Below are 16,216 nucleotides of genomic sequence, written 5' to 3'. Positions count from 1 at the left end.
AAACCGTGGCCTAAACATGTAGTCGGCCAGGATTTATTAATTCCCAAATGTAGTTGTTAGTTTAATTATTACACCCTAAACGTTCCACTAAGGATATTACAAATTTGACAGAAAATACAGCTAAAGAAGATGCCAAGTTACAGAATAAAAACTTTAGGAATAACAAATTAAGGACAACTCATTGCTTACTTGACATAGAAGAGAGGGTCTGCATCACTGAGCACTTTCTCATTTGCTTTTACAATGTTCTTGATTTCTGTATTAATGAAGTAATTGAATGAATCGATATGCTGTTTTACCAATCCTTTTATACTCAGAAAAGCAGGGACCAGCTTCCATTTATCCTACATGTAAATAAAAATCATGAATAAATCACTAAGTAAAATAATAATTTCACTAGGCCTGGAATTTATAATTTGAGAACAGAGAATGAACAATTGTATGATGTCAAACAACACTAAACTTATAAGTTACCTTAACATACGCTCATCAGGTATAGGCCTAAGTTGATCACAAATTATCATTAAAACTTAGGGCTAGTTAAGTTACTCTTCGCTAATTTTAAGATTTAGAGTGGGCGAGTATAAAGTGCCCTGTACGTCCGAGTGATCAATAAACTTTTCCTACAGTTACCTGACTAAAGTAGGCTTCCTTGCACGTATTATAGCACGCAAAGTATTTACAGTAGAACCTTTTTAATCCGAACCCCCGTAATCCGAACTTCCACTAATCCGAACGCCTCATTGAACTGTACTCTATACACAGTACAGTAGTTATTTATTGTATACATACGCACCGTAATTTTTTCTATTGTAATTTACAGTAGGCCTACTGTTTATTTTCTATGTTTACTACTGTATTAATACTGTTTAAACACTGTATTATACTTTGTGAAGCATTTTTTCACTCTTCCAGTGACAATTAAGAGCCATTTTAGCTATTATTATGTAAAAACAACAAAATGTACTGTAATCGGAAATATTCAATAATCCGAACTACCCCTGGTCCCAATTATTAAGGATTAAAGAGGTTCTACTGTACTTACTTTTGCCGCACTAACTTTAGCCTACTTTTGCCACACTCATTTCTTTTAGCACACTCCAGGATTTAAACCAGACAACACCAAAAATCGTGCTTTTATTAGGCATGTAATTTGTGTTCGGTTAAAAATAAGTTGGCAACACTTAACTTAGAGATACTACAACTAGAATCAGCTGGAGCAGTGATTCCCATTTCGTTCAACGGTTGGATTTAACCTAACCTAAAAACGTGTTGTATAGTGTTTGAAAGACTAATTATTTATATGCTTTATAGTAAGTTAACTGAAGGAAAAATATAATGTGTAACGCGAGTGCAAAGTGCCTTTGCTGCACTCAGGAAACTTTCCACACTCGCCTGTGAATTGTGCGTAAGTTAATCATTTCTCTTATGTGCATCAAAGTGCCACTTCGCACACTAGTTACAAAAATAGCTATAAGTTACCAAGCTCCAGCTGAACTTGATCTTTTCTGTACGGTAACTTACAAAACAACTAAGTATCTTATACAAAAAGTCCAGTAACCAGCTGCTTAAGCCGCGTTTACACGAGGCCAGTTTGCGGGCAGGTTACTTGCCTCATGTAACTTGAAGGGAAATAACCTGCCCCGAAACCTGCCTGCTCTAAGTTTACTGGCCTCGTATGAACGCAACTTTACTGTGAAGTGTGTGGAAAATTAAATGATTTAAACTTCATCTCATTCAGTCAGCAACTGACAGATAATCTGCAGGCTGTATGAACAGTTATTTTTGCTTATACTGGGAGGTAACGGCTGTTTGGAATTAAGTTACCCGGTAGTGAGTTATTACCTTATTACCATGTCTTCATCTTTTACCCAATAAGGGATTGATGGCGTCAGAATTTCAATATATACAAAAATACATTTAAAAACAGCTGAATCGAGTAGATACAAACATAAATATTTACAAAAACTTTGGCATGTGGATATGCGGTTTAGTCAGACAATTCAGGAAAACTATCCTCAAAAAAATCCTTTAGTGAGTAACTTAGTACGCTCTTGACTTAAGGAGAGGGACGAGCTTCTTCATGAAAAGTTTACGCCCAAGACGCTTGATCGAGTGAGGCAGCTTATTAAAAATTTGAATTGCCACTGTATTATAGCTCCTTTCCGATCTTGCAAACCTAACCCTAGGCACATCCAGTAGTGTTTAATTAAGTAGTGATAGTTCCCATCACTGAGCTTTTTCTTACGTTATTGCATCTAAAATCAGTTCCTACTTGCAAGTTACAAATAAGTCTTATAAACAGGAAATAAGTGTTCAAAATAGGTGAAGGCCAATACGGTACTTAATTTAACTGAGATATGAATATGAGTCTTAAAGATTAAGATCCACTTTAATTAAACACTAGGCACACAGGACGGTTTATAGGCCTATCAAATTTAATTAGGCCCTAACTTAACAAACGGAAAAAAATCGGGTACACTTCCATATTAACAACGTGATAATATAAACTACTGAAAATAGGCTATAACTGCAAGCTAAAACATCAAAACACACATTAGGCTACCAAAATTAACAGTAGGCTATTTCAATATTTCAAATTTTTTTTATAATATTTCAGTTTATAAATAATTCCCCTCTTGGGGTTGAACTGGCCTATGCCTATGTTTATGCTACCCAAAACTCTTATTTATTCAGGTTAGGCCTACCTCAAGGTTTTTTATTGGTAATCCAATCTGCTTAGAACTTGTATTTGGGGTTCCTAGCCGGATTTGTACCCGTTCTCCAGAGGAACCCATTTTAGTTTTTGCTAGCCAAAAATTGAAACAACACCATTCACATTACTAATAAAACAGCTTAGTGAAAATTTACGACCCACCATACAAGTAGCCAATGTAAACATAACCTAATCCAAACCTAAACAAATCAGCTAAGCTGCTGGCTAAAAGCATTGACTATATATACCTATTTTTTTTATCTTATTTGCTCGAAAGCAGGCTTATATTATATGCAGCCTCGTTGTGCACTAATTTATTTGAGGATTCTGTGGTTTTCATTAGAATTTGGTGAGTTTTTGTTAGTATTGACTTGGAATTGTTGAGGATATTGATTTAGTTTGGTGGCAAATTTAATTTTGGTTTTTTTTTGTGTGTGTCAGATAATAGATGGGATTTAGTAGGATTCTAAGACCATGATGGGATAGGGGTTGGGTTGGAGTCTACTCGCTTGAGGGCTGTCACGGGGCGGGAGTGTCAAGCATTTCTATCCCGAAAAGGAGGCCCATAAATGAAGAACCCAAGGATTGGAATTGGAATGAATCATGTGAGTGTTTGGTTTTGTTTTTTGTCTAAAGTAAAATTTTTATTTGGCGGTGTTTTTTTGCCAGTTTTAAATGCTTGCTACAAACTATACAGCTGCGAGGTGCAATATTGTTAATTATTTTCATTTTGGCTGCTTTTCATCTGTTAATTTAAAACAGGAACAGACTGGGTTGGTCGTGGTTGGTCACTTGGTTACACCTTTCTTGGCCATGGTCTTGGGGTCTGACTTAGGGGAGGTACAAATGAGGCATTTAGTTCAAAATTCCTCCGTGAACAGCGCTGTAGTAGAGAGCACTTTGGCAATGAAGGTTTACTAATCGCAAAAATAGTTCTGTTCATAAAATAAAATTATAAATGCCTAAAATTCAATTGTATTAATTCTTAATTACAAAATTAAACTATCATAACCTAACCGAACTAACCAAACTTGCTGATAAAGATATAATATAACAAAAGTTTATAGTAATCGGAAAAATAATTCTGTTTATAAAATAAAACTAGAAATTGCTCAATTAAAATTGTATAATGACTTAATAATAAAATTAAACTGTAATAACCAAACCAAACCAACCAAACTTGCTGAAAATAAAAAATCTTGGACAATAAGTTAATGCAACCGGCGGGATTCGAACCCGGGATCTGCAGTATATCAGCCCGGCCCGCTAACCATTAGGCCACCGAAGCCGATGGCTACAGACCGTTTTGTTACGGTAATGGCGTTCCCTCAGCTAATAAGAAGCCCTCAGCTGTCATCGTAGCCTCTTCTATACCTCCCCTGAGTAAATACCATGGTCTTGCAACCATATGAACAGTGAACCCACTTTGTCCCGTTATAGAGCATCGAGCATGCCAAAGAAACAAAAAATGTAATATAACTATAACATGTTTCCTATCTCATTCCGTTTTCGGTCTATCTAACTATGTATGTGGTTGCTTGATGTGTAGGTATGTGATAGCTGTATGTACTGTATGTGATTTTTACAAAAATATTCATAACTTATTAACTGTTTGAGCTACGACAGTGAAACTCTATTAAAATGTTTATCTTATAGAGCACTATGTTTGTGCAAAAACTGAATAAAGACTCTTTAACCGTTTATAAACGGATGTTTTTTAAAATAAGTTGTTCAAATTTAATAAAAACCTTTTTATTAAATTGCAAATTGCAAAATATTTTTAAAATCAACCATTTTTAACGGTTTTAACGCGTGTTTATTCATATTTTGCACAATTAACATAGGGGTATAAAAGATTAAGATAAACAAATTTACAGATTTCAACACCGGAGCTCAAAAAAATAATGAGTTATGAATACTAGCTGTTACCCACGGGCTTCACCTCGTTTGACTTCATAATATGTATTAAAAAAAACGGAGCGACTGAAGCAAGGCAATACTAAATAAACTTATTGAACAAGTATTTTTCAAAAGTGTGACTAGCTGGCATGCTTGTTCAATTTTAAAAAACCGTAAAATCGGAGAAATTTTACATATTTTAAAAGTAGAACGATTTTTGAAGGTGGAAGGAGTGCGATTTTCGGAAATCGCTTAAGATTGTTTTGTTGAAAATTTAATTCCTGACCATGAAAATTCTTTCAAATTCTGAAAAATGTAAAGAAAAAAGTGACTTTAAAACATATTTTTCCTACAGTCACCCGACAAAGTTAGCTTCCTTGTACTGTTTATAGTACAGAAAGCTGCTAATTGGTGCATATTTATACTTTCTCGTACGGTTTATACTTTGGCGCACATCCGGATTCCAACAAAACAACACAAAACAGCGTGGTTCTATTATGCACGTAATCCGTGTATGCTTGGAAATAGGTTGGCAACACTTAAAGATGATAATACTATGAGCAGCTGATTGACTATTCAAAATAAAAACAGAAACTTTCACATTTCACATAAATGTAAACTGAGTAACTAACATAACACAACCTTTGTTACAGAAAGTGTCAAATGCCCAAAGACAACCACAGAAGAATTCAGTGAGTAATAGTCATCTAATAGGCTACGTGGAGTAATTATCCAAGCCTCAAGCCTTATAAGGGCTCAGAAAAAAAGAAAAAAAACTAAGATTTAACCTGTCATTTCGAGTTTATCGAAACGATAAACACGAAATGACAGGTTAAATCGTAGTTAAATAGTCAATCAGCTGCTCATAGTATTATTATCTTTAAGTGTTGCCTACCTGTATCGAAGCGCGAAACGGCACACGGAAGATTTCTCAGGTGCCGTTTGATGTCACTAACTGCTGACGTCACTTTGAGGGAACACCAATACCGACGATACGGTTTTGAGCCATCTGCCTCGGTGGTGCAGTGGATAGCGTTGCGGGCTGATAATCCGGAAATGATCCGGGTTCGAATCCCGCCGGTGAGACTAACTTTTTATCAACATTTTTTTCATATCAGCAAGTTTGGTTGGTTTGGTTAGGTTATTACAGTTTAATTTTATAATTAAAAAATTATAAAATTGAATTTTAGGCAATTATAATTTTATTTTATGAACAAAACTATTTTTTCGATTAGTAAACCTTTATTCGATTTTTCCATTATCAGCACGTTTGGTTAGTTTGGTTAGGTTATGACAGTTTAATTTAATAATAGAAAATTATAAAATTGTCTGTTTCTTCGGACGCAGCAGTTAGTGACGTCAGCAGTTAGTGACGTCAGCAGTTAGTGACGTCAAACGGCACCTGAGAAATCTTCCGTGTGCCCCACCGAAGCGCGAAACGGCACACGGATTACGTGCATAATAGGCTAGAACCACACGCTGTTTTGTGTTGTTTCGTTGGAATCCTGATGTGCTGTGCGCCAAAGTATAAACCGTACGACAAAGTATAAATATGCAGCAATTAGCAGCTTTCTGTACTACAAACAGTACAAGGAAGCCAACTTTGTCGGGTGACTGTAGGAAAAATAGTTTTTAGATTAAATTTCATAATTGTGCACAGCTGGTTTTTTTTCTTTTCAGGCGCCTATTGGAAGCAAAGTGTTTTTGCTATTTCCCGCATATTTCTTTTTTAGTGTTTTCCATCACGTTTTACGGCATAACTTTTTTGATTTTTTTGCTAGAGAAGTCAAATTTTGTACGTATATGTTCTTCAATATATTGTACACAAACAGTAGCATGGAAATTTACATATTGTTAACAATACTCCTTACGTATTTTTTTTATAAAGAATTGACGAAATTTTGCCAAAAATTTAAACAAAATGTCTCTAATCTATTTTCAATAGCATATGAAAAGCCATGCTACAGTTTGTAAGGCTATTTTAGCTTTGAAACATACAAAAGGAGTTATGCTGTAAAACGTAAACGTATGTTTTTTTTTAAACCCCCCCCCTTCATGGATAGTTGTAAGCCCAAAAGAGAAGGGGGGGGGGGTTCATACCATATGTTTTTTTTTAATTTTGCACTAGGATACACTTTAATAAATTTAAAAAAAATTAGGCCATTTATAAGGAAAAAGTATTTTTGGGTATATTGCCCCTTAAAAAAATAATTATGTATATTGAAGCGTTGTTGTATGCCCAATGGTTACAGAGATAATTTAAAAATTATAAATTTAAAACTCCCATGTTATTCTTATGGATAATTAATAATCTTGTTGTAGTTTGCTTGTTTATAGATATATTTAAAAACCAAATTTGGAAATTTTGTTTATTTAAAACTAAGCTATCAACATTGCAATAAAAAAAAACACATCTCAATATTTTCCCTGTATAAGCAAACCTAAGTACTCACTAAAATTAATGTTAATTATATAGGAAATAAATCTCACAATTTTTAGGGAATATTTTAGTTGAAATCCAGTCAGGTAATTGGAAATTTGCTTAGTTTGCAGGGTTGCTGTGGCCAGGTAACTTTTTTATTATTTGTTTTTATTAAATATTTAATCAAAATACTCAACTAACATTTTATTTTCATTTATTTTTTTATTTTATTTTTACCTTTCTTTTAGTGATTTTCAGACTAAATCTTTATTTTGCGTTTTTATGTATGATGGGGTATCCCAGGGATCAGGATTTGGGCAGACATAGGGATATCCCAGAGAGTTCCCCAGGAAACTCTGAGGACTTTGCTGAGGGATTTACAGAGGATATCCCCCATATCCCACAGGAATATCCCCAAGATATTCCAAAGATCTTCTTGTGTTGTGTGGGTGATAATTAATGATTATCACTTATAAAATAGATAGTTTTTAACTTAACTCAGAGCATGGAACTTATGTTACGCAAGTGGAAGGGCATGAAAAGATAGCCCCACCAACGTTCATGGTGAGCAACGCACCAATTCAACAGTAATGACACTTGGACGGCGGCCAACCAGTGCGCTGCTCATCACGACCGTTGGTGCGGCCGTCTTTAAATACCCTTAAGCCCCCCACACACTACCAGACCAGACCTCCAGACCAGACCGTCTGGCTGCAACCAGACCGTCTTGGACGGCTCTACACACTCCCAGACCAGACGGTCCTAATTCGTAATTGAGAGACCGTGGTGAGAACTCCAACAAATGGATGAAGATTGTCACGATGGTCGGCCGTCTGACAGACAGCGCTACACACTCACAGATAAGACAAAAATAGTGGTGGGGGGACCTCAGACCGTCTGTGGTCTGAGGGTTCAACCATCAGACACGCAGACAGTCTGGTCCGAGAAAATCGGTCTGCAGACAGCCCCACACACGATAAGACAAGTGCCAGACGCCAGACCAGACGGTCAGGGTCAGGTCTGGAGGTCTGGTCTGGTAGTGTGTGGGGGGCTTTATCCACTTGCGTACCATTCCGTCACTCACAATGTTCTCACCAAACACTTCATTTCTGTCGATGAATTTCAATGGCTTTCACACCTTTGGCGTTTGGCACCTAAAAATCTAATTACAGCGTGCACTTCACAGTCGCCGGCAGTATCAATTAGTGACACCATTTTGAATGCTTGAAACAGTTGAAACCGGATAGAAACAAGTCCGTTTGTAGCCGAATTTCTGGCGAGCCTTTCAAGACCGGAAAATGCCGCGTATCTGCGCATGCGCAAGTAAGCGTTATTCGTAGCACTTGTAACAGCTGCAGCTGTTTCAGAAAATCACACTAGTATCTTCACTGCAACTCTTGCAACAATCTACTTGAAACTGGAACGGTTCTCCCGCACTTAACTCCAAACCATTTAATTACTGTAACTGAATGAAGAATTTTACAGATTATGTTTATGTATGTGTTACTTTACTTACTGTAACCTCTGGCACCTCCTTTATTTTATAAAACAAATTTTAAGTAACTTGGGTGAGCTACGTTACCGTTATCATCTATTCATCTATCTTCATTGTACCCAAACATGTTTTCCAAAAGAGAAGATCCCAATTCTCATTTCATTTTTAATGGTCTAAGCTTTTTGAGAATTATTGGCATCTTGCTTACAATGAAATTTATAACAAAATGTAAATGTTCAACAACGCTAATACATAATAATTTATTTTATTCACTAGCGCTTTCAGAAACTAGGTTTCAATTCAAAAGCGCTAGTGAATAAAACAAATTATTTTATTGGCCTTGCCTTGTTGAACATAGCTGGCTTATTAATTGGAATACTTCTGTACTTCTCGTCCATAAACTAAAAATATACTTTTCCACATAAACTACAAAGTACTCCAGTGTTATTGATGTCTTCCATTCGTATTTCTCAGAATCTTCGCATTGAAGAAGGAGCACATCATCGATAATAAATGACCTCCGCAACACAGCAGCAATCAAAATCTATCAATAACATTAACCCCAACTTCAACTCAGACATAACTCGATCATAACATAAAGAATAACAAACGATATGAATAATAATTATGAGGAACTATAGTTGCAGTTGCAGTGCAGTCAAGATAAATACTACGACAACGACGCTAGTTAGTGGTTAGTGACCGTGACTTTCTGAAATAGCTGCTGCTACGCCACCAGTTACTAGCGCATGCGCAGAAGCGCGGCATTTTCCGGTCTTGAAAGGCTCGCAATTTCTGGCACATGCTTGACAAGGTGCCGTGTTTCCCCCGGACGTGTTTGAGGCGGACAGTGCGTGAGGCGGACAAAACTGGTTCGGGTGGGTAATTGAGCGGACGTCTCCCTGCATCTACCCGGCTCGCGGGGAATATCCCCGTTACCGAATCGTCCGAGGAATTATCGCGTTTTGCCTCCCAGCGCCCAGTTCTTTCAACCACACCTAAACTACCGAAGCAATATAGCTCTGATTTTGGAGGTTAATAGCTAAGAGACTATGTTTTATCTATAATTTCTAACTAGTGTACATGTTGCTCGAATTCGAGCAATTACAAAGTATTACAGGAGTTATTTCAGATTGAATAACAGTCATATTTACAATGAGTTTAAATGAGTCAACTCAAATATTACCGTTGTGTAACTCAGACCCTGTTTATCTTCGTTATTGATAAACCTAAAGCATTCCGGACGGTTCTCTCCTTCTCAAAATGCCTCGCTGTACAGGCAACTTAGGTCATTAATAGAGGGCCAATTGAGAACGAAAAGTCGTTTTAGGGTAGTGTAAGGGCGCATTTGTAACCAAATAGTTGAAGTTGTCCAGGTTCATGTTCAGACTGTTAAGCTGATGAGTTAAGCCTATTACGCGCCACTGTTCTGTAGTTGCGGTCGTTATCACGATTGCGCCTCCTGTCTATGTTTCGTTGTCGTTGCGTCGGAGACATTTAAAAGAAATAAACAACAAATAATAAACAAATTATAGCTACACAAAACAACGATAAATGCACAAATTTAAGTTACAATCATGCTAACACAATCCATCATAGCGACACAAAACAACGATAAATACACAAATTTTAGGATACAACCACGATTACTACAACCATACTAACACGATCCGTCTTGGGGGTTATGTTTACACAATCTCAAATAGTAAATAAATCTACTCAATGTGTTTCATTGAATTGAAAAGTAAATAACAGCAATAAAATTATACAGCTGATCAAAATGTAAACAATTATGTTCTTCATAAGGATAACATGGGAACTTTTAAAGCCACTGGGGCAGAGCCCAAGGGACTTTTTCAAAAATGTAAAATCAGTTTGCAAATCTACGCGACACGCTCTTTCCAATGAGACGTCAATGGATAAAATCGGTTAAGAAATGGCGGAGGAGTTCAACCGACAAACTTTCGTGTAGCGTATTAATTATATAGATAACCCAATTACAGTACCTAACACGTAGGCCTAGTCACCTCTGGTTACTCCCCGTGGACGTCCAAATTTTTAATGTTAACATTTTAGAAGGGTTAGACAAATCTTTAAACTCTAAAATGCTGTGGAATCTTCAATTTAAATTTAAGACGTGAATAGGTCTATGTGTTAATTTAGGATTTGTTGATTTATATGTTCAGGGTTTGGCGTTACCGTACTCATCTAAAATGTCGACACGTTTAACACGTGCCGCGGTCATTGCCACAGACCGAAGTATACATTTGAATCTTTTGGATAACAGTACACACAGACCACGGGCAAAACCCTGTAAAACAGTGATCATTTACATTGTAATACGCTACAATTGTGTTTGTGAATAATTTATTCTTGGCTGTTTCTTTGTTTGTACTTTTTATAACCTTACACCTAAACCTTTTTATACAGAAATTGAGATAGCACGCGTTTTGGCTTTCCTATCGTAATACTCGTTCCATACGATGAAACTAACCGAAACATTTATGATTCTAAGCAGTGTACAGACAAAACTCTAATTTTAGCGAATTTCCTATATAGGGACTAAGCAAAAATTCACCGTAGGTCTCATGGTAAGACACATGTAACACATGGTAAGACTAGACCCGGAACCGATTTGCGTTATCGTTTTGAGGATAACTAGAGCAAAAATGATCCGATTTTGATGACATTTTGGCACAAACGTGTAAACCTACGTTTATTCGAACGAGTTTGCTAACCAGTTTTATGGGGTGAAAATTGATTTTTCCTATTTTTGACCCCAAAACACAATTTTTTTTTCTCTCCAAATTTCTCCAAACCATATTGTAGAGCTTAAAAAATAAATAATTTTGTACTCGTATATTGAAGAGTTGTTGTATGCCCAACGGTTTGGAGATAATTTTAAAAATTGTAAATTTAACATTCCCATGTCATTCTTATGGAGGATAAATAAACTGTTGTAGTTTGGTTGTTTATGGATATATTTTAATCAAATTTGGCAATTTTGTTTATTTCATACTAAGCTATCAACATAGTTATCAACATTTCAATAAAAATCACACCTCAATATCTTTCCCGTAGCAGCAAACCTAAGTACTCACTAAATTTTATGTTATTTAGAAATAGGAAATAAATCTGACAATTTTGTGGGAATATTTTAGTAAAAATCTAACGAACCGGGTAAATGGAAATTCGCTTAGACTGCAGGCTTGCTGCGGCGGGGGTATTATTTACATAGATTTTTTGTTCTTGTGTCACTGAATAGTATTCACAGCATTTGTCAGCAACATCAATTTCTGTGTTTTCAAAATATACTGAACTAATAAGTAAACAATTGAAACATAATTCAAAGATTTGAATATAGTCGAGTAAATCCGTAAGACAACCCTAAGAAAATTGCTTTAAATTGTTTAATTGGTTATTTTGACTAAGAATTGTGTGCATTTACTAGGGAAACGGTATAAAGAAATCGGAGTCTCGGAAGTCCAAAATTAAAGATGGCGTACACGATTTTGGCAAATACTTGTATACTATTCATTCAAAAATTTGTTTTTTATTTATGAGTATTTTTGCTTGAAACAATCATTGTTGGGGAGAGTGTATCTAATTCATCTGTTGTGTGTCTTTATATTTATGTTTTTAGAAGATAGTTACGTTTCTAAATTTCAAATATTGTCAAACATCTAGAGTTGTTTACGATCGCATAAACCACTCATTCGTTCTGCTAGGGCAAGTCGGCTTCTTAACAAAGCAGTTGAGACCGTCCTTCTGCGTAAAGAACTAATATACGGTCACATAAACTCCCTTTCTATTTGTCTTTAGAATTGCTATCTAGGACCGTGGGTTAAGGGTGTTCTGTGGTCAATATGATTAGTAGGGTCTAGCCTAGAGATTGTCGTGTTCGGCCGAGTATCATTGCTTTCTTTCAGCTTCATAATATTCTTAAATTCACATTTAGTTTACAACCAAATCAGTTTCGATATAGAAATTCATTTATTGTAGTTTCACTATACAGTCCACTGATACAATTTGTTCATATTTACATCAATAAAATCATAGTTCAGTTAAAAGTGTTAGTTTTTATTATTACCAAAATATTGGCGCATCACGCGTGCCGCAGCAATTATTAATAGGTGTGAAAATAAAGAACATAAGCTAAAGTTCAACATACCTATTTTATTTACTTAAATAAATATCACTAGTGGCTTGTAAGGACATAAGTCCCTAAAAAGCTGAATAATTGACAAATTATTTTAATATTTAAACAATCTCATAAATATGTTATCAATGTGTCAGAATAGATTTCCCCGTACACCATATCTTTTGTGTAAAAAAAACATTTTGGTGTTTTGCCTTTGTTTGCTTTTGTTGATGTTATACGGTGTTGTGAGTCATGAAAATATATTTATTATCAATAAATAATTTGAATCACTCCATAAGTTTAACTCTGCTAAAGGCAGCAAACATATAATTCATATAATTCATTCAATTCAATTGATTCATTTATTTAGAAAAAATAAACATTACATATACTTTTTACATTAAATAATCTGAAATCAGGTCCCTGCGAAGCAAAGCTTCAGTGCAGGGACCGAGTCGCAAACATCTTCCACCATGCCCATAAACCATATACTTAAAATGTTCGTAATGACGAGAAACCTTGTGCAAAACTATCCATAATTTCATAACTTGCCCTTTAAGGTCGTAATTCTTTTCTAAAGGAAACTTTCCATTTACCTAATGTTAAAATACCTCAGCTGTACTTATTTGTTTGTATTACTTTATTCTGTTTTGTTTATTTCAGCCCAACTTAACCAATCAATAATGCTATTAAACTTATGAACTCAAACGGGGCGAAGCCCGTGGGTAACAGCTAGTTATTATAAAGAACATTTAACGTTACATCTCGTTTTCTTGTAACTTTATGGAAATTCTGCTATTTTTCCTGAGTCCTTGGGGTCAAGACCTTTAATTTAAGACCTCTCCCACGTTTCTGCAACTTACCAGACGTTCACAATTTTAGGGTAAAAATTTTGTCTTACAGAATTATATATAAGGATATTTATGACGGCAACCTTATCCTAACCTACATTAATTTTGTATTTAAAATAACGGCCTTATAGTCTAGTCAAGTGGGTTTTTAAAAGGGCTTGAAGTGGAAAGTTCATAGGTAATTGTTTTTTAAGGCTTACTTTATATTTTTGGAGGTTCTGAACACGAACCTGAAGTTGTCCAACAAAATGTCTTTCGGCAAATAGAAGAAAATTAAAAAATGTGTACAAATCTTTAAATAGTCTAAAGAAACTAAATAAACTGTATCACAAATCTGACACATACTTTCTCCCATAAGCTTGTAAACAACCTTTATCATGGGTAAGTGGTGGGATGAGTAACTATAATAATTTTGTAGAAAAACCCCCAAAAGTTGCAATAACTTTTGAACCGTAATTGTTACAGTAAAGGAAGTTGTATTATTTTGCATTATTAAAAAAAATTAATTGGACCTCTTAGTTTGGAAAAATATCTTTCTTTCAAGTTAGGCTAACTTATAAGGCTTCCTAGTAAAAATTATATGAGGCGCTGATACATGTATGAAAATACTTCAACATACGATTTAATTTTCAAATATTGCGCTTACTTAAAAGTTTACTTAGTTGAAAAACAAATTATAAGTTGATGGGTACATAAGAATTGCACAACGTAGGGTACTGTATTAGCAAAAAAACAATTTATGATTTCACATAAAATCGATAGGCCTATGTTGTACCCTACCTACTGAACTTTTGTCAGGAATCATTACCTGCAGCTCATTATGTAAATATCACACACAGTAAGCAAAAATAAAATGACGGAAAACTTGTATTACATTTTGTATGAAAGTCATATCCTATTATCGTAAATCAGGGCACAAATTTTATCAATTTCTGTAATACTACATCAATTATAATAATAAGAATATTAAGTAATGAAAAATGTAATGAAAGTAATAAAAAAGAAGCCTTTATATTATAATCAACCACAAGACCAAAGCTACCTTAGTAAAACAGTATCCATCCACAAATCTATTCTATATATAACTAGCTGTAACCCGCGGGCTTTGCCCCGTTTAACTTCTTAATTTTCAAGATGATCTCGTTCGCATGGCTCAATCACGTCCTGGTTGAAGTTCGTTCGCTACGCTCACTCACCTTGTAATGACTCAAAATTCAATGTTTATAATTATAGTCCTTATTTTAATTTCAAACTCAATCTTGTTATATTTTCAATATTTATCCATGTCCATTGTTAATATTATTAAAACCATATTGTCTCAACATATATATAATTTAAAATCAAAAAAATGTATTCATTGGCTTATTCAAAAATTATTATTCAAAAACAAATCCTCCAATCAGAACACCATCCATCTGGGTTCAAGATTATTAATAAAATTCAACCATGTTTTTATTTATGTGAACCCCATAACTTGATATGATTTACAACAATGAAAAGGAGTGTGCAGTTTAAAAGCATCCAAGAAGAACATAAAAGTTTAAACTCTTAATTGTGAAAATAATTGTCATATTATAAAAGAAAGTAGTGTCAAAATTTCCAAATTTTACTGAAGAAAGAAGAATTTAAGCCTTTAAACTAAGAAGAAAATTATTATTACAGAAGATTGGTGAGAACATTCCATTTTTATTAAGTTATTGACTCAGACTAGACTCTTCAAGCATCCATTTGGACCCAATTTACCTCTCTTAATTAAAATCAAAATCCTTCCTATTTAACTCATTGTTTCTAAAAGATTATTTAATTCATAACTTACCATAACTTACTTATTGAAAATTTAAATTTGAAATCTTTTGATTCGGCCAGCACGAATCCCCACCCCTGAACAATTTTTTGTAACCCCATTTTAATCATTTAACTTATGTACCATTAAACCTCATGCTTTAAAACCTCTGTCCTCAAATTATTATTGTTTAAGATAAGATTAGAATACAAACCATATTTAGGGTTTATTTCAACCTTTAGGTTGGAGCTCGTTCGTTGCGCTCACTTGCCTTCAGGTTAGCTCGTTCGCTACGCTTACTTGCCTTCAGGTTAGCTCGTTCGCTACGCTAACTCGCCTCCAGGTTGAAGTTCGTTCGCTACGCTCACTCACCTTTTGGTTGTAAATTAGCTGTTGTCCTAAATGTAAAAGAAATAATAGTGCTGCACCCTGTTGGTAATCCTTGTAACTTTAACGCTATTGAACATCATAGAACAGAACCAACTTGTTTAATTGAAGATTCATTAATTCCATTTCTCATAAGGTTAACATGGGAAACTCCAGAGCCACTGGGGCGGAGCCGATTGGACGGATCGCGAAATTGATGGCGTATAAACCTATTCCATGACATTCTACGCGTATGTACCAAGTTTCGTGGCAATCGGTTCAGCGGTGTCTGAGTTTATCACTGCCAAACAAATATACAAACATCCTCTTTTATAGATTCAGTTTTAAAAATCTTTGTACAACTAAATCTAGAGTTCTACTGGCCCGATTTTATTAATTAATGGGTCGTTGGAAAGCTTAAGTCGTGTAGATTTGCAAATAATTATGAAAGTTTGTTTTTGTTATGATTTATGGTGATAAATTAAAGAAAACGTGTTTTCCATAAGAAATACATTGAAAACGGTGTTTTTCACACTTTTTATT

General features: G+C 34.9%; 1 protein-coding gene across 1 annotated transcript in view; it reads right to left on the bottom strand.

Moving 5' to 3' along the window:
- Positions 1–2,872, bottom strand: part of LOC128985638 (DNA-directed RNA polymerase III subunit RPC2-like) — a 42,944-nt gene extending 40,072 nt beyond the window's left edge. The window contains exons 1-2 of the mRNA XM_054405368.1: positions 2,709–2,872; positions 190–344 (exon numbers count right to left, since the gene is read on the bottom strand). Of these exons, the coding sequence (XP_054261343.1) occupies positions 190–344; positions 2,709–2,798 (245 nt within the window). The 5' untranslated portion in view covers positions 2,799–2,872. The remainder of the gene's footprint in view (positions 1–189; positions 345–2,708) is intronic.
- Positions 2,873–16,216: the final 13,344 nt, after the last annotated feature.

This window comes from Macrosteles quadrilineatus, unplaced genomic scaffold, assembly GCF_028750875.1.
Source record: "Macrosteles quadrilineatus isolate MER2022 unplaced genomic scaffold, UCM_ALF_1.0 Scaffold_2__2_contigs__length_208266976, whole genome shotgun sequence".
NCBI lineage: Eukaryota > Metazoa > Arthropoda > Insecta > Hemiptera > Cicadellidae > Macrosteles > Macrosteles quadrilineatus.
Note: the sequence above shows the minus strand (reverse complement) of the source record. Positions and strands in the feature narration are given on the sequence as shown.